General features: G+C 42.2%; 1 protein-coding gene across 1 annotated transcript; it reads left to right on the forward strand.

Moving 5' to 3' along the window:
- The first annotated feature begins 1,755 nt into the window (after positions 1 to 1,755).
- CRX (cone-rod homeobox) lies at positions 1,756 to 18,359 on the forward strand. The gene is made up of 4 exons (XM_081334215.1): positions 1,756 to 1,972; positions 9,501 to 9,729; positions 14,897 to 15,048; positions 16,605 to 18,359. Exons 2-4 carry the CDS (start codon positions 9,633 to 9,635, stop codon positions 17,226 to 17,228), a joined length of 873 nt encoding a protein of 290 aa, XP_081190341.1. The 5' UTR covers positions 1,756 to 1,972; positions 9,501 to 9,632; the 3' UTR covers positions 17,229 to 18,359.
- The last annotated feature ends 987 nt before the right edge of the window (positions 18,360 to 19,346 follow it).

Raw genomic sequence — 19,346 nt, forward strand, 5'->3', positions numbered from 1 at the left:
TGGTTGAGATGAATTTACACCCAGTTCCAAAGGCATTTCTTGTAGAAACCTTTCCTTTTTGCAGTACTTACACGTTCCCCAGGGTATATGAACATGTAAGTACCAAAATTTTGTATTATTTTTGTCTTCTGGGGAAGACAAAATAAGACAAAATTGGGGGGAAATGGAACAGGAGCTCTTCGTTGTACTCTAGAGCGGTAAAAACCTAACGGGTGATTTTGGGGATGGTCACAATAAACAGTGCGAGAGAGAAGACAAAGTCCGCGGATTGTGGCATCCTTCTTTTGCACAGATGTCAACCCCTGCCCACTTTTACCCTGGCCACTTCTCTTCATTGCTAAAACTTCTCTCAACTAGAGGAGCAAGTAGATGGTTGGGACCTTAAAAAGCAGAGTTCTTCATTACATGCTAACCTACGAGAGTCCTCCTGCTTTTTAACCAACAGAGACCAAGATTAGTTCTCTAGTCTAGAGGGTTTTTCAACTTGGCCCTTTTTAGATGGGTAGACTACAACTCCCAGAAATCCTGGCCAGTGTGTTTCCCAGCCCACTCCTCTTAAAAGGACCACATTGAAAAAACGGTCTAGAGAACCGTGTAGGCCTCTGATAGCTAGGTATCAAGAGGGCCTTGTAGAGTAGCATCTAGTGAAGCTTTCAGAGAAAATGTGTGAATCTCCAAAGGTGGTAGGAGGGAACTTGGTGTAAAAGGGACAAATCCGGGATCTAAACAGCTGTCCAAGAATCAGGGCACCCATGCCTGTTTCCCAGATGCAAATATTGGTGTGTGTGTGTGTGTGTGTGTGTGTGTGTAATAGAAGAATTGGAGAAGAATCAAAGCTGAAACCAACTTGAGTACATAACCCAAACAACTTAGGGGTGACATGAAAGCAGTCTTCCAGTATCTCAGGGGCTGCCCCAAAGAAGAGGGAGTCAAGCTATTCTCCAAAGCCCCTGAAGGCAGGACAAGAAGCAACGGATGGAAACTAATCAAGGAGAGAAGCAACCTGGAACTAAGGAGAAACTTCCTGACAGTGAGAACAATTAACCAGTGGAACAACCTGCCTCCAGAAGCTGTGAACGCTCCATCACTGGAGGCTTTTAAGAAGAGACTGGACAGCCATTTGTCTGAAATGGCATAGGGTTTCCTGCCTGAGCAGGGGGTTGGACTAGATGACCTCCAGGGTCCCTTCCAACTCGGTTATTCTGTTATCTGTTAACCTCCAGTGAGCCAACTGCGTGGGGCACTTCTCTGATGTGAAGGGCAGCCCCTGATGAACCCCCAAATGTGTTTATTCTCCCCCCACACACACACACACAATGTCATCCACCCACCTAAAGACTCAGGGGCGGCTGATCCTACCGCAACAGCAGAAAACCCAGCGTCTTTACCAACCTGCAAAGAACGATCTTTCTACTTATTAATCTTCGGAGCATGGCTCTAATACTAGTCATGTGAGCTCTCTGGAGCAGCTCTTAGAATGGACTCTGGACAATGTGCGCACCAAATTGTGGCTGAGCACACCCACCCCCGGGGGGGGGGACCGCTGTGGCCACCACCATCACCCACCATCACCACTTCCCTGCCACCACCGCCGCTGCCACCACCCCACCCAGCTTTTCTCTAGGGCTTAAGAGGAGAAAATCCCAAACCTTCCCATCTAAAGGCTCGGAGGAGTCCCAGTCTACACAATCTCTTCTCCGCTCTAAATCTCTTTCAATTCAGGTTAAGCTTCTCTTTTTATTACAGATTATAGGGAGTGATCTCCCACTGTATTTCTACGGTTATCCTTTTAACACATTTTGCTCTTTCTAGCTAGGGTTATTTTCTCTGGTTTCATGGGGTCAGGAAACAGCTGCCTTGCGTTTTTCGGTTGAACGTATCCCCAGACCAAACCTTTGCTATGTTTTCTTGCAGAAGCTCTTGGTTGTCCCTTGTCCGGGCACCTACGTATTGGAGCAGCCACCAAGAGAAGGTAAGAACATTTTTTTTATGAAACTCAAAAGCCACTGTATTTTATACAGGGGTGTGTGTGTTTGTGGAACAGGACTCCAGAACATTTATTTCAGTTTCAGGAGATTGTCTCCATCCTCACAGAGAAGAAGCGAGAAGTATGTTTTGGGTAGATTTAGAAGGACGCCACGAACATAAAAATCTGTACATTATTCGCGATCTAGACTAGAAACCTACAATGACTTTCAATGTTCTGTCCAATTTCGCTTTCTTCTTCTGCCCCTGCTAAGAATTCTTGGCAACTTGCAAAATTAGGAACCGTGACACTGTAATAGAATAATTGTACATATTTTGGGGGGCCACCACAGAAATGTTTGATCATAACCGATATTTTTGTTATATCTTCTATAATGAAGCCGTGCAAGCAGGCTTTGTTACTGGAGAGAGGTTGACAGGGCTCTGGAAAAGGGCAAAAATAATTCATTATGTGAAAGGAACATAGGGGAAAATTCTGTATAATTTAATGAGGTTATCTTAGTCTGCTTCTGAAAAGTATCTTGAAAGTAAAAGTTACTAGAGACTTTTTTTTCCAGCTGCATCATCTCCAGTAAAGGAAGAGGTGGTGTGGAATTCCTATTTGTTAATGTTTATGATTATGATTTATAACCAAAGGAACCCAAACTGGAAATTATTTGATCCCTTAAAGAATGTTTTCATATCAAGGTGTATCCTTCAAGGGAAAAAAATAAAATATTTTCTAGGGTCTATCAGGATGTCTCCACATTGGTCTCGGGAGACGAATCAAAAGTCGTAATTTCATTCTTCAAGATTATTACAGAGTTTCATTTAAAGAAATCAACCCGTCTTCATTTGGAGTGAAAGAATGAAGGCTGAAGAAGAGAAAAAAAAATGTAACATTTCTTAGGTTCAGGATTTCCTTTATTGTCTACAAATTTGCCTTGACACCTATTGTAGATTACTTAAAATTAAGAAATGCAACTTGATTCACTCATCCCTATGCCTTATCTTCTCTAAAATATATTTTTAATAATTGCAGAGTTTAAATCAGGTGGTGCTACTGTAGCCAAGACTATACCGATAAAACGGACTGCAGCTTTTCTCCCAAAATTAAAAGAGCAGTCATAATTTTCTACTTTTAAGGTTGCCGTCAATTGTGTTCCCAGTTAATTGTGCTTATTCCAAACACACTAATCTAGATCATCTTTTAATTCCAAATTTTCCACGGAATATAGATACATTTAACATGGTTTAATTATTTTCGATTGCCATTAAAAGGGAAAGAATCGATGTTGATTTTATTTTGGATTAATAGTCACATCCTATCTCTAAAGTGAGATTATTGTGCTTAGATTTGCCCAGAAAGCAACATATCACAAAAGAAAAACTCAAGGTTTTTGTTTGCTTTTAAAGGATTGTGCCTGCATCCTTCCCCCACTTTTTAAACCTATAATCCGGGACCCAGGAAAGAGATGGCATCCCTTTATAACAGAAAAATATCTAGGGCAAAACAACATCTGCCTATTTTGCTAAGCCTCCAAGTCTTCAGTTCCTTAGATTAAGAATCCGGTATATTTCAGTCTCTCCTCATGGATATATTTGAATAGATATTTGACAGCTTTCTTTTCAGCTCCCTCCCTCACATAAAGTAAATAACTCTTAAATTCCCACTGAAAACAATTCCCAGCTTTTTAAAATCAAGGATATTTTGCTTACCCAATTTAAATAAAAGCACAAAGCAACATGCAATAATAAAACAATCATACTAAGGAGGAAGATAAAAGGAAATAATTGCCCAGGTTATATATTGCAAAAAACAGAACCCAATCAATAAAACTAAATAAATAAAGCCAGTTTGGTCTAGTGGTTATGGCACCAGGGTAGAAAGCGGGAGACTATGAGTTCAAGTCCCACCTTAGCCACAAAAGTTGACTGGGTGACTTTGGGCCAATCACCAGGAGGCTGTGAGTTCTAGTCTTGCCTTAGAAATGAAAGCCAGCTAGGAGACTTTGGGCCAATCACCAGGAGACGGTGAGTTCTAGTTCCACCTTAGGCATGAAAGCCAGCTGGGTGACTTTGGGCCAGTCCCTCCCTCTTAGCCCAACCCACCTCACAGGGCTGTTGTTTTGGGAGGCAAGAAGAGGGGGAAGGTGTACTATATTTGTTCACCGCCTTGAAATAATAAAGTTGATATTTAAATACAAGGGGTGGGGGGAAGAAAAAACTTAGCTTGCTTACAATAAACTCAAGTTTTTTAATGGTTTAGGATGCTGGGCAAATCAAGCCCTTTTGGTGAGCTTATATTTATTTATGTATTTATTTGTAAAATTTGTTGGCTGCCCATCTTATCCCGGGTGATTATAGGCAAACAAATTCAGTGCAATGTGTAAACTCAGAAAATGGCTGAACTAGATTAAGGAAACACTGCCATTCAGTACTTAATTTTCAGAGTTGTGGGATGGGTGGCAAATAGATTAGGATGGATAGATAGATGATAGATAGATAGATAGATAGATAGATAGATAGATAGATAGATAGATAGATAGATAGATAGATAGATAGATAGATAGATAGATAGATGATAGATAGATAGATTTACCCAGATTGAGAAATGGGGATTTTTTTTTAATGATCAGAAAAGGATTCTAAAAGAAAGACTTTAAAAAATCCCTTGTTAGATTTCCTAATACCATGAATAAATCTGAAATTCTCATTTACTGGGAAACCTCTTCAATAAGTAAGTCTTTGGGACTTACTTCTGTGTAAACATACCTCAAAGGGATCTATAACTATCCAGGTGATGTCTGTTATCAGGTGTGAACAGCTTCATTATAGAAAGAATATTTTTACTGTTTACAAACCTTGCACCAACCTCCTTATCATAAGTGCTTTCAAGAACTGAATAAGCATGTAAATGAATTTCCTTTTGTTTTTCTTGAAGGGCCCAAAAAGCTAAAATGGAAAGATAAAAACCAACATAGATGTTTTTGATTTGATTATCACAAGGGTCCCTACCCAAATGGACAGTGAGATAAATACCCAGGCAGGGATCCCAGGATCTGGGATAATGAAATTGATAACCATGGTTTACAAATCATTTATTCCAGTTGCTGCCTGTTGATTAGGATGTTACAGCCGAGGCAAAGTGTGTGTGTGTGAGTATGCACACCTCCATGGTCCATAATGATGAAGTCAAGTCCTTAACGAGGGACTTCCTCAAAGGTGAATCAGGTTAGCCAACTGAGTTTATAGAAAACATTGAATCTTAAATCCAGGTTAACCAGGTGGCTGTATTTACATAACTAACCGATAAGTCCTGTTGTGGCTGAAGGAAATAGTCCTTTGGTTCACACAATGCATTAAGACAATGGCTGGGTTTCTCATCAAGGAACCCACAGCAGTTTAGCCTACTTTATCAGGCTATACTAACCAGGTTAATTGGTGGTTTAAGACGCTTGGAGAGCTGGTTATTTTTAACATTTCTTGTCACTGGTCTGGAACAGTTCAAGCCTTGCATCCATTCATACTTTGACAGCTACACATTCCCTATTTATCTCATCACAGCCACACCAGAAGCAGTTAGATGGTTAGCTTCCCTTGACGTCAAATTATAACATCCATCCCATTGCAACTCTATGGCTCCATATTATGGTGATTTTAGTATGGTTTTATCTTCATTTAATATTTTATCTCCTATATTGTATTGTCCACACCATACATACCAGTATAGATGTCGATGTACATATACGTATACTTACGCTTTATTGAAATTAAATGTATATATCATGCAAGACCTCTGTAGAAACCATACGCTAAATAAATAAAGAAAAGGAGATTTCTTATTTTTAAGAGAGCCAATTTGGTCTAGCGGTTAAAAGCACCAGGTTAGAAAGCAGCAGACGACTGTGAGTTCAAGTCCTGCCTTAGCCATGAAAGTCAGCGGGGCCAGTCTCTCCCTCTCAGCCCAACCCACCTCACAAGGCTGTTGTTGTGGGGAATATAGGAGGCAGAAGGTGTGCTGGATATGTTTGCCACCTGAAGTTATTTGTAAAAATAATGAAGATGGGATACAAATCAAAGAGATTCATTAAATTTACAACGTTTTTGGGTGGCTTACAATATAATGGTTAGGGGGGGGGGGAAAAACTTAAAAGTTTTTAAGTTTTGTAAAGTCCTCTTTACAAAGTGACTGTTAGCTGTCTGTTAAAGCCGCCTCCTTTTCACCAATCTACAGATCTTAATTGAAGAGAACAAAGGCACCCAAATGTCCCTTATGCAAAAACCTTTTTTTGAAAGAAAGTAAGAAAAAAAGAGAAAGAAAGACGTTGAAACCTCGGCTGAAACGAAAGTTCTTTTTAGACAGAGAAACACAGCCAGAAAAGCGGATTTGGCCTTGCAAGGCTCCTCAAGTTCGCCTCCCCACCAAGCCAGGGGTGGAAGGTGTCAAAAAGCAGTTAAATGCCAGTCTGCCACTTTGCTGGGCCACCTTCTTCCTTTTGGGGTTGATCAGCCCAACCCCAGCTGTTAATTGAAAGAAAGCGGTTGGAAACCCACACAGTTTTTCAGCCCCAGCTTGGAAAAAACTGGAAGGTGGTTGTGTTTTATTTGCTCTGTCCAAAGGGAGAGACTACGGGGTGGGTCTTTGTGGGACACCTCACAAGGTGAAGACCCAAGGCAGGGGTGGGGGCAGGGAGAGAAGGGAAGGTGGGGAGAAGCAGCAGCCATTCAAACAAAAGAGGAAGGGGAGAAAGAAAAAAGAGAGGATTAAATTGAATAGAGGTGTAAATTCTTCCGGGATGAATTGGGGAGATGGAAAGGGAGAGGAAAGGAGAGCTTGCAACGATGTAGGAGAGAAACCTGGGGTTGTTTATCAAATTCAGCCTTGCATGATTCCCCCAGACCCTTTTGTTTGATTCCTCTGGAGCTGCACAGGTAGATTTGGAAGCCTGATCCAGAAAACATTTAGACCCCTGAAAGGCTGGGGTTCACAGCCTTCCCTTCAATCTTCCACCGAGGAGATTCATCCTCTTCAGCTCCTCTCTCCTTACTCCACTTGTGTTCACACTGAATTAAAAACAAAAGGAAAAAGAACAGAAAATTGAAGAGCAGAAAACATGAGGATAGATGAGAGAGAGAGAGATAGGATAGATAGATAAATGGATCATAGATAAATGGATCGATAGATAAATGATGGTGATAGATAGATATAATGATCAATAGATAATGATTGATAAATAGATATAATGATCAATAAATAATGATAGATACAGTAGATAAATGGATAAATAAATAAATAAATGATAAATAGATAGAGAGATAGATAGATAGATAGATAGATAGATAGATAGATAGATAGATAGATGATAGAGAGAGAGATGGATGAGTGGATGGAGGATGGATAGATGATAAGTAGAAGATAGCTAGAGAGACAGACAGACAGAACGAGCCAATTTGGAAACTTAGTTTTCCTTTATGGCTATTTTTGGCTAGCCTATATTTTTGGACCATCCCATCTTATCAGCTTGAATTCATTTTTTTTTACTAAGATAATTTTGGTTTCCTGATTTTAAAATCTAACATTCTGATGACTGGTTTATTCTCTTCAAATCTTTGGGTGACTCACTTGCAGGATTTTATTCCCCCCTCCCAACACACAATCCCTCCCTTCTGCCTGCAAGGCAGAAAAATTGCATAAGGATTAGGATTATTTGGTTTTACGTGATCTTCGTCCTTCTTGTTGCAAGCAAGCTTATTTTTGTACCTATTCTCTCTCCTCTTCCAAACGAGAATTAACCGAGTAAGCAAAATGAGAGATATTAGAGTGCAGCGTCTCCTGTGCATCATGCCTGATATTTCCTAACCCCAAAAGGAGGAGGAACAGGCGAAACATGTGCCCGTTATTTTCCTTGTCCCTTCCCCCCCCCTCCAGTGACTTTTCTAAAGCAGAGAATAATAACCAGGATATGGCAGGATACTTGCAAGACTTACAATAAGCTAGTGTTAAAAATTAGGCTTAATTCTTTACACCAATTTACTAAACAAGATTTCCACAATGTTTCTGCTGTTTGTTGAGTTTTAATTGGACTCTAGGATGGATTGAGGAATAAAGGAATAGCTTAGAAATTAACTCTTAATTTCCAAGCCACTTTGGGATCTGATCTCTGGCGCTGCCATTATTAAGAGACCGTAAGAGAAAAACAATCTGCATATGCTCAGCCTAGTCCGAACAATAAGTGGCAGAGTTTTAAACAGCCCACTCCAAATTTAGCCTTGAATGTATTCCTCCAAATTTAGCTTTGAATGTATTCAAATCTATATACCCATCAACCAAGGATGAAAATGTAGCTTGGATGCAGCCAACATTTTCAAGTTATCTGCCTGTTTATCATCTCAGCCAGGCTGAGAACAATCCTGTAAGGCAGGCATTCAGCTGAGTCCCAGACTGTAAAGGGGACTATCCTGCTTTATTTTCATATGCACGCAAGCCTTTTGCTCTAGAATCTAGATTCAAGTCAGTTAACAGATACTGGATGGTATCTCTTTACTCTCCTACCATCCGGTAGGAGATATAGGAGTATAGCCAGCCGCACCAACAGGCTGAAAAACAGCTTTTATCCATGAGCTGTTAGGCTTTTGAACGGGAAATAATTTTTATAAACTTTATGCAGAATTGACTTGCGAGGCCGGTGTGTTGTGCAATTAGCTCACATGGTGTAATAAGATGGAGGGTTTGTTGTCACTGTGAGTTGAGGGGTGGGAGCACGAAGGGAGGCTCAGCTAATCTCAATGTATACATGGTTGTACTTTGACAATAAAGGTTCATTCATTCAGTTAAGGATGTTTTTAAGAAGAGATGGGATAGCCTTTTGTCCCTAATGGTGTAGGGACTCTTGCTTGAGCAGTGGGTTGGACTAGAAGACCTCCAGAGTCCCAACTCTGATATTCCGTAATTCCTATCACTCTGGGACAAAATAAAATCTGGACTTGGGCAGGGGGTGAAAACTTTTCCAGAAGAGGGAGTAAACAAATTTGTTAAGTGCCAATTTTTCCCCTGAAAGAGCAAAATCACATACTGTAGACTCTCTACCAGCTTTTTCTTTGTGTGTGTGTGTGTGTGTTTTAAATGAAAACCAAGTGGGGGCAGGGCATCCATAACATTTAATGAGTTGACTTAACCTGCTCATTTAAGTAAGAACAGACTCACAAAGAATGGAGTTGATTGCTTTGCTGGGGACCCATTAGCTTCCTCTTTTGAGTTGCTAAAAATCCCAGCCCTGTTGGCCCCTCCTTCACACTGGATGGAGTGGCATTTGTGTGTGTTTAAATGCTGCTTAGAAGGTGGGGCCCCAAAGTCAAGTTTTGAAAAGGCCCATCTCATTGGCTGTATTGTGCAAACAAGCAAGACCCCCTTGGCTTCTCCAAGCCTTCCCACCATTTCTTGTCTTCTGCTCTCCACTGGCCAGGCTGTTGTCCACCTCTGGCCCCTTGGGGCAGGAGACCACCAATTTGCCCTGGGTCTTTTTTTTCTTCAGCTGCCCTTGGATGCTGAGTGGCCAGGATAGATCCAAAAGCCATCTTCCCAAAGTTCATTGAAGACCAGAAGGAGCCTCACCTTCTTGACTCCAAAGCCAAGGAGAAGACTTGCGGACACCATTTTTCTGAGCATGATGTCCTACATCAAGCAACCACATTATGCAGTCAATGGGTTAACTTTGGCTGGACCCGGGATGGATTTACTGCATTCAGCCGTGGGATACCCCAGTAAGTAGATTTCCATTTTAAAAAAATAAATAAATCTTGTTTTGGTTTTTCAGTATTGTATGGGTTATCATGTTGTGGACATTGAGAGTCAGTGTGGTGTTGTTGTTTTGTTTTTAAAGGAAGGAAATCCTGCAAATTTTCACAGAAAATCCTCTCCTTCAAACCTCCTGCATGGGCTTATTTCATATTAAATAAATCAAAAATATTTCTGGGGAAGGGATAAAGGATAACTTTTGAAATGTAGAAAGGTCCCATTTCTCCATTCGCACAAAGTTGGGGAATGGTGAAATTTGCTTTCTTCTTCTTTTTTTTTTTAAAAAAAATAATTTAAAATTTCTCTTTCTCCAGTTCAGAAAGCCTGACTCGATTTTTTTCTAAATAAAATTAGGCAGAAGAGTTTTAGAGTTTTCTTTCTTGCCTTGGAAGATGGCTAGAATAAAAATAGCTGTTCTCCAGCTGCTTCTCTTTCAGCTGTACTGGACTTTCCAATAATGTGGATTATGGCTGTAACAGTCTGGTTCATTGGTTAGTTTATTTCATTTCTGTGGATTTTAGGTGAAAAATTACAGCTCTGCTAAAACCTTTCCCTCTCCCCATATTATAAGAAGGAGATAATGGCTGAGTCCCGCCTAGGAAGTAGAAGCTGTACAAAGAAAAGAAAATTGGAAGACAATATTTAGAGTAGTAAGCAAATAAAATCAAGTGGTTTCCCCCCCCACCAAAAAAAAACTTGGCAACTTTTAAGATGTGTGGACTTCAACTCCCAAAATTTCCAGGCCAAAAATAATAAATTATTTGTTTATAGGAGGTTCTCAGTTCTTTAGGCATAAAGACACCTATTTCTACCTTGGAAAAAAGAAAAGAAAATGACAATATATAAAGCAATTTATAATTCAGAATATAAACCTGTACAACAGTTTGTAAAGCAGAATGCAATAGTTTGTGACGCAGAATAATACTGCAACATAGGATGTATTTGTTGTAATAAAAACTGCCGCAACGGGTGGATTTTATTTTTTTTTACAATTCGGGACCAGGTTAAAAGTGTCATTCCCTCAAATCTGGATTTTAAAGCCATCCTTCAAAATTTGCCATTACTTCCATAAAAAGAAATGCGGGTTTGAAAAGGGCTAAATACTTAAGGCTAAATAAGCAATAATGAACAAGAGTTGTGAGGGGTTTCTGGTTTATCTTTTTCTTATACCAATTGCAAACTTGAAGGAAGCATTAAAGTAAATTAAACCATAATTATCAGTGAGGAAAAAGGGAACAAAGATTCCGAGATTGTTTCTGCTAAATTATGCTTAAGTGTTTGTTTGTTATTAAAAAAAATAATGCTGTTTAAAATTATTTGGCCTCCACCTTTCTTTATTCCATTGTGCAGTTTGCTTTTATGATTGTATTCACCGTTCTAAAAATCAAACATCCCTTTAATATTTTTTTACCTACACTTCCTGTGAGGAATTCTCTATATGTACCTGGAATTTCCAATAAAGTTTATCTATGGAACTACACAGGTTGACATGAAGTCTAACTTCAGCTTAAAACCCCTCTCTGCTTTCCTAAATCAAAAGCAAAGATTAACAAGCAAAAATCAGCAGAAAAACTTCCAATTTTACATCCAGTGAGCAAAAACTGCTAATAATCAACTATTGATTACTGATAGCTAGCCTGCTGGAATAAAGATGATTAATATAATCCATAGACACTAATATGCATGGCGTATAGATTTGCTATTTAGAGGGTAACAGTAAAGATCTTAGTTGACCCATGTTGCCTTAATTTAAATTTTTTGTGCAAAAATTTCAGCCTATCTATAGCCCTGGGACTCTTTAATCATCTTTTTTTTGGCCTTACGAATCATCTTTAATGGTCTTTAATAATTGTTTTGCCACTTGACCTTAGAGAAACTGGGTGGACTTCAACTCCCAGAATACCCCAGCCAGCTTTGGGAATTCTGGGAGTTGAAGTCCACCCATTTGCCAAAGTGGAAAAATACCACAGACAACTAAAAAGCAGCAGCTAATTCTGACCTATTTAACAATTTTGGTAGTTTGTGCAGCATTCTGCTGTGTGTTGCCAGCAAATCCATCTGGGAAAGTGACGCATTTTAAGCCTTACCCTTTTAAGTGATTGTGTGCAAGAAAGAAAGGACCATTTTTAAACAACATTTTGCTGATCTACCAACCCAGTGGTGATGGTTAAATACAGGTAGTCTGTTCGGTTGTTAAGCGACACATTTACCCCATTTTACGACCTTCCTTGCCACAGTTAAGCAAATCACTGCAGTTGTTAAGCTAGGAACCCCATTGTTCAGTAAATCTGGCTTCCCCACTGCATTTGCTTGTCGGGAAGTCGCAAAAAGGAGATCACATGACCCCGGGACACTGCGACCGTCATAAATATGAGCCTCCGAATTTTGATCTCATGAACATGGGGATACTTCAAAGGTTGTAAGTGTGAAAAAAGGTCATAAGACACTTTTTTTTTAGTACCGCTGCAACTTTGAAGGGTCGCTAAATGAACTTTTGTAAATCAAGGGCTAGCCCAGAGGTAGGCAACCTTGGCTCTTTTATGACTCGTGGACTTCAACTCCCAGAATTCCTGAGCCAGCCGGCTAGCCGTACTCCGTGAATATAGAGAAACCAAAGAGGAAGTCTTATGGTTATCATAAAAATTTAAGAGTTACAAACCCCTTCAGGGGGAAATCCCAGACAACAACCTTTTAAGTAAACACTGCGAATGGGATAGTGGATTAATAAAAGATTTAAATGTCAAGACTTTGAGTCTCACTTTCAATAAGTCTGGATAAAACTGAGCTGGATAAAACTGAGCTTGCGTGTCTTGGTTTGTGACGGGGTCTCCCCACTTCTGAAAAGGGCCTTCCAGATCCTAAAATTTTGAACCAGTCCCACTTCATTCTCATCCCAGTCAAAATTCAACCACATAAGATCATCTAAGTCATTTAAAAAAATTAATGCATAGATATGGCTGGGGAATTGTGGGAGCTGATGTTCACAGGTCTTCAAGTTGCCAAGTGTGAAACACACTGGTCTAGAGGGAGGATTCTTATGAACTATTGTGATTTCACAATGGGCTGGTTTTATAACCAGGAGCGCGATGGCTGTTTTATTTTGCACTTGTACTGCACTTAGCGGTAGATGCAGGCTAAATAAATAAAATTTACTACTACTATGAATAGTTGATGCCTTCAAACGTTAAATGTGTGTTGTTAGTTCCTGGTGTCTCCTTAGACTTAGCCCTGCAGTTTCCTGGGCAAGATTGTGGGAAGCGGTTTGCCATTGCCTGCTTCTCAGGGCTGAGAGAGAATGACTGGCTCAAAGTCCACCCGCTAGGTTTGTACCTAAGAAAGGACTAGAACCCATTGGCTTCCTGGTGTTTCATTTGGTGCCTTTAACCCTACATGAAACAGGCTCTACCTTACCACTATCATGGCTAAAGTTTGCTTTTGAGAAGCTGGTCTATTCTGCTTTTAAATCATCAAGCAGGTGAAATACTAGAAGGGACCACTTGTAGCTCAGGGTTGAACTGTGGGGGCCTTGGTGCCTTCTGAGCTAGGTGGTTTTCTTGCAGACATCTCATGACCCAACTAGATAACGTCTTCAATGCTAGAAGGGAGCTGGGTTTGGGAGGAGGAGAAGGAGAAGGAGAAGATGAAGACTGTGGGGTCCATGGTGCTCTCTGAGCTTGGTTATTTTCTGCAGACATTTCATGATCCAACTAGGTAACATCATCAGTGTTAGAAGGGAGTGGGGTTTAGGAGAAGAAGGAGAAGACTGGGGTCCTTGGTGCTCTCTCAGCTTAGTTGATTTTTGCAAACATATCATGACCCAACAAGAGAACTTCATCAGCATTGAAGGTAGTGGGGGTTTGTGGAGAGGGGGAGGGGGAGGGGGAGGAGGAGGAGGAGGAGGAGGAGGAGATCTGTAGGGTCCTTGGTGCTCTCTGAGCTTGGTTGTTTTTTTGCAAACATATCATGCCCCAACAAGAGAACATCATCAGCATTGAAGGTAGTGGGGGTTTGCTGAGAGGGGGAGGAGGAGGAGGAGGAGAAGGAGGAGGAGGAAGAGGAGGAGGAGGAGGAGGAGGAGGAGGAGGAGGAGGAGGAGGAGGAGGAGGAGATCTGTAGGGTCCTTGGTGCTCTCTGAGCTTGGTTGTTTTTTTGCAAACATATCATGACCCAACAAGAGAACTTCAGCATTGAAGGTAGTGGGGGTTTGTGGAGAGGGGGAGGGGGAGAAGGAGAGGGAGGAGGAGGAGGAGGAGGAGGAGGAGGAGGAGGAGATCTGTAGGGTCCTTGGTGCTCTCTGAGCTTGGTTGTTTTTTTGCAAATGTATCATGATCCAACAAGAGAACTTCATCAGCATTGAAGGTAGTGGGGGTTTGTGGAGAGGGGGAGGAGGAGGAGGAGGAGGAGGAGGAGGAGGAGGAGGAGGAGGAGGAGGAAGTCATCTGTAGGGTCCTTGGTGCTCTCTGAGCTTGGCTGTTTTTTGCAAACATATCATGGCCCAACAAGAGAACATCATCAGCATTGAAGGTAGTGGGGGTTTGTGGAGAGGGGGAGGGGGAGGAGGAGAGGGAGGAGGAGGAGGAGGAGGAGATCTGTAGGGTCCTTGGTGCTCTCTGAGCGTGGTTGTTTTTTGCAAACATATCATGGCCCAACAAGAGAACATCATCAGCATTGAAGGTAGTGGGGGTTTGTGGAGAGGGGGAGGGGGAGGAGGAGAGGGAGGAGGAGGAGATCTGTAGGGTCCTTGGTGCTCTCTGAGCTTGGTTGTTTTTTGTAGATGTATCATGTATCATGTATCATGACCTAACTAGGTAACATCATCAGTGCTAGAAGGGAGTGGGGGTTGCGCTATATTTATAAACCTCACTCTTTTAATAGCTGAAGACGTTACCTAGTTGGGTCACGAAAAGTCTGCAAAAAAACAAGCAAGCTGAGAGAGCACCAAGGATGCCAATGAAACACTAACCAGTATTATTTAGGGAAATTAATGACCAAGCTGAGAAGATAAAAGGATGTCAACAAGAAGAGGAATTTTGAGGGATGTGTAGAGAGACGGAGATAGAACCAACCTGGTTCTGATGGTAGAACATGCATTCTGGTCCTTCGCTGACTCCCTTCCATTTTTTTCCCCTGCAGCAACTCCACGGAAGCAGAGACGTGAGCGCACAACCTTCACACGAGCCCAGCTAGATATCTTGGAGGCCCTGTTTGCCAAGACTCGCTACCCGGACATCTTCATGCGCGAAGAGGTTGCCCTGAAGATCAACCTGCCCGAGTCCAGAGTCCAGGTGAGCTTTCTGCAAGGTGTTGGCCTGTTTTTATGATCGTTACTTTCTAATCTGTAGGTGAAAGGCTGCATAAGAAAGTGCAGCAATGGCACCACAAAAGAATCGTCTGCAATAGCGATGGGGATGAACTGAAAGCTAAGAGAAAGAATGGAAAGAAGATCCATAGAAAATGAATTAATTTAGCGTAGTGTTAAATCGAGGCTATCTGGAAACGTAATTGTTCCATCTATAGAACAGAAAGGCATAGATAGATGGATAGATAGGTAGATAGATAGATAAGATAGATTATATATATAGATGATAGATAGATAAGATAGATGATAGATAAGATAGATGATATAGATAGTTAAGATAGATAATATAGACAGATGATAGATAGATGATAGATGATAGATAAGATAGATAGATAAGATAGATGTTAGATAGATAGATAGATAGATGATAGATAGATAGATAGATAGATAGATAGATAGATAGATAGATAGATAGATAGATAGATAGATAGATAGATAGATAGATGGATGGATAGATGGATGGATAGATGGATGGATGGATGGATGGATAACAAGATAATAGAATATAACAGTGTTGGAAGAGACCTTGAAGGTCTTCTAGTTCAACCTCTTGCTCAAGCAGGAAACCTTGTTTCAGACAAATGGTTGTCCAGTCTCTTCTTAAAAACCTCCAGTGATGGAGCACCCACAACTTCTGGAGGCGGGTTGTTCCACTAAAGAATTGTTCTCCCTGCCAGGACATTTCTCCTTAGTTCTAGACTGGTTTTCTCCTTGATTAGTTTCCAGAGAAAGAGATGACAGAGATAGGTAGGTAGGTAGGTAGGTAGGTAGTTAGACAGACAGAACCAGGTAGCAGTCAAAGCCCCAATACTTTCATTGTGAAAGTATTCCACCTGTGGGGTTTTAAGAAAGGTGATCAGCTAAGAGAAATAGATTCCTGATCTCCCTTTCTGTTATCCCATGACATGATTGTCCTCCGAGAGCCAGTTTGGTCTAGTGGTTAAGGCACCAGGTTAGAAAATGGGAGATGGGGAGTTCTAGTTCCACATTAGGCATGAAAGCCAGCTGGATGACTTTGGGTCAATCACCAGGCGATTGTGAGTTCTAGTCCTGCCTTAGGCATGAAAGCTGGCTGGGTGAATTTGGGCCAATCACCAGGCGACGGTGAGTTCTAGTCCTGCCTTAGGCATAAAAGCCGGCTGGGTGAATTTGGGCCAATCACCAGGCGACTGTGAGTTCTAGTCCTGCCATAGGCATAAAAGCCGACTGGGTGAATTTGGGCCAATCACCAGGCGACGGTGAGTTCTAGTCCCACTCAGCCTAACCTAACCCACAAGCTATTGTGGAGACAATAGGAGGAGGAAGGTCTGTTGATTAGGTTCACGACTTTGAATTATTTGCAAAAAGAAGGGAAGACCACCAAATAACATTTCCAGACTTGATCTGCCTGAGTCGCATTTAAATGCCTCCTCCGCCCAAAGGGAAACACTGACCCTTCTTTTCAGTCCCGCCATGCACACCTTGCTCTCTCCTTTCTTCCAGGTCTGGTTCAAGAACCGCCGGGCCAAATGTCGCCAGCAGCAACAGCAGAGCAGTGGACAGGCCAAAGCCCGGCCGGCCAAGAAAAAAAGCTCTCCAGCCCCCGAGACCAGTTCTGAAACCAGCGCTAATGGGCAGTACAGCCCTCTGCCCAACGGCACCCCGGTGGCCCCCAGCTCCAGCGCCAGCGCCACCGTCTCCATCTGGAGCCCAGCCTCCATCTCTCCGCTGCCAGATCCCCTGGCTTCCTCCACCACCCCCTGCATGCAGCGGTCGGCCGCCTTCCCCATGACCTACACCCAGGCGCCGGGTTACAGCCAGACCTACGCCGGCTCGACTTCCTACTTCAGTAGCCTTGACTGCAGCTCCTACCTGTCCCCCATGCACCCGCAGCTCTCCACACCTGGTGCCACGCTGAGCCCTCTGGCCACCCCAACCATGGGCAGCCACCTGAGTCAGTCCCCGGCCACCCTCTCCAGCCAGGGCTACAGTGGGGCAGGCATGAGCTTCAGCTCAGTGGATTGCCTGGACTACAAGGACCCCACCGCCTCCTGGAAGCTCAACTTCAATGCTGCCGATTGCTTGGATTACAAAGACCAAAGCTCTTGGAAGTTCCAGGTCTTGTGAAAGGTGGGCCTGGGGACCCGCCAAGTAGGAAACTCTCATTTTCCTTGACGTTGTCTTGGGGCAACCCCTCTTCCATCCACTTTATTCTGCCTCTTGGCTTGATCTTCTCGTCTTTTCCTTTCCCCTCGGTCCTGCCTACCTAAAGATCTGCCATAGCTTGCATTTTCTACCTTGTTTGGGGAAGCCAACAGCTTAAGAGGTTGAATTGGAGAAGTTTAAGAGCTGGGAGATGAAACTGCTTTCAAATTGGGACTTGGGGCTCTTAACCCTTCAGCACCCCAGCTCTGTGGAACTGACGCGTTAGCCTTCTGGAAGAGCTGAATCCCAGACTGGGGAGAGGGACATCTTTCTCCCAGCAGGACTGGATTCCACTCGGGTCAACAGCCACTGTGAAGATCAGTCAGGACCTTCCAGAATTTAGCGTTACTAGGGTGAGCAACTCAGGTGGCAAGTATCCAACGGACTCATCAAAGAAGCCAGCCCTGAGCAGGAAGAAATCAATTTTGCAGGAGTTGACGGCTTGCCAATCTTGGTCAAAACATCTCTTTCATCTCTTCGTCCTCACTTGAGTTTCTGCAAGAGCAGCTTCTGAGAGAACTCCGGGGGGGGGGGCTTTTGAGTTGATCAGGCTCCTGATGGCCTTTGGCATTTTTTCCCCCAGTTTTCTTTGGAGGGGGTACGATTTTTCCATTTTAATTAGCTCAACGTAGAATTTTACACAAGAGCCAATTGTGAGTTCCTACTTAAGCACTCTTCAGAGAACCTTATCCGAGTGTCTCCTTGACCCATGAGGCTCGTTCGAACAGGAGGAGAAAGCCCATCCTTGAAACAAAAGAGACCCAAGCTATGGAGACGTCCCTGAGGCTCTGCCACAGATCTCAGCGACACCCCCCACCCCCAGGAACAGAGTCTGGTCCAAAAGTCTCTGCTACTTCCACCGTAGCCAACAGTATCCATCTTAGTCTCCTCCTCAAAGTCTGTCTGATAGTGCTTTTTCCATGATGAGGTCTTCGTAGCCTTCATCCCTTAGCTGGTTCCTTCCTTGTGCAAGCAACTACACTGAAAAGCTACGAAGCTTACCTTGGCCCAGGAATTAAAATTACCTTTTGTTTAATCAACCATCTCAATTTGCAGAGGAATGAAACCACCGGATCAGTCCATCAAATTCATTCTCGGACACCTGTAAGAAAGTTCCAGCTATAGCTCTGTAGCTTTCCTATCTTCCCAACTCCCCCCCACCCACCCACCCCAATAGCAATAGGGCTAGTTGGAGAGGCTAAAACAGAAGAGCTGACTCAGGTATTTAGGTAGATACGACCTTGAAGTCATCCACCTGGACAGATCAGATGGATGCCTCCAGATTTTCTTTTTTTTTCCATCCAGAGCACAATATGCTTTTCAAAAACTTTGTGCGCCCTATAGATTTCAATATCTCAGTATTCCCTTTGACAAATGGGATGCTGGACCAAATGAAATACGAAGCTCAACTCTTTAACATTTTGTCCCTGCAGAGGTTAATGGGAATTTTTAAAGCCTTGGGGGGTGGGGTGGGAGTAAAATTAAGTGGCTTGAAGCAGAAGCCTTTTGAATCTTGAATGAGAAACCAATGGTTTTTGTTAAGACAGCAACATTAGCCCTTTACTTAGGGATCTCACTTTGATGATTCTTCCCCCTCCCCACATTCTGTAAAAAAAAAATAAATCATCAACGTTCCATCCATTTTTAAAAAAAATGTAAATCACCATGTGCACCCTTGGAAAAAAAAATTTGGTGGAAGGAGAGTAATTGTCGGCTTGTTAAAACGTCTTTTTACGTAGGAAATGCTATGATGGGTTTTTTTCCTCTCCCCAATTTTTGTAAAAAAAAAGCAAAAAAAAAAGCCACACACCTAATGAAAGTTCTAAATGAATTTTGAAAAATGATAAGACAGCAGAGGCATCCTAAAAAAAAAAGGTGGAAGGAGAATAATTGTCAGTTTGTCAGAAGGTCATCTTAAGTAGGAAACGCTTTGATGATTTTTCCCTTGTCCCAAATTTTGTAAAAAAACAAAACAAAACAAAACGAAGAAAAAAAACTAATAAAAGTTCCATAAAAAAATTAAAAAAAATCTAAAATAAG

This window comes from Vipera berus (genome assembly GCF_964194415.1).
Source record: "Vipera berus genome assembly, chromosome: 9".
NCBI classification, from domain to species: domain Eukaryota; kingdom Metazoa; phylum Chordata; class Lepidosauria; order Squamata; family Viperidae; genus Vipera; species Vipera berus.

What these genes read in the sequence shown, in the direction of transcription:
- CRX (XM_081334215.1), top strand. Translation starts at nt 9,633, where the DNA reads ATGATGTCCTACATCAAGCAACCACATTATGCAGTCAATGGGTTAACT. An exon ending in TTCAGCCGTGGGATACCCCA is followed by an intron (nt 9,730 to 14,896) that starts GTAAGTAGATTT and finishes TTTCCCCTGCAG; the next exon opens with CAACTCCACGGAAGCAGAGA. An exon ending in TGCCCGAGTCCAGAGTCCAG is followed by an intron (nt 15,049 to 16,604) that starts GTGAGCTTTCTG and finishes CCTTTCTTCCAG; the next exon opens with GTCTGGTTCAAGAACCGCCG.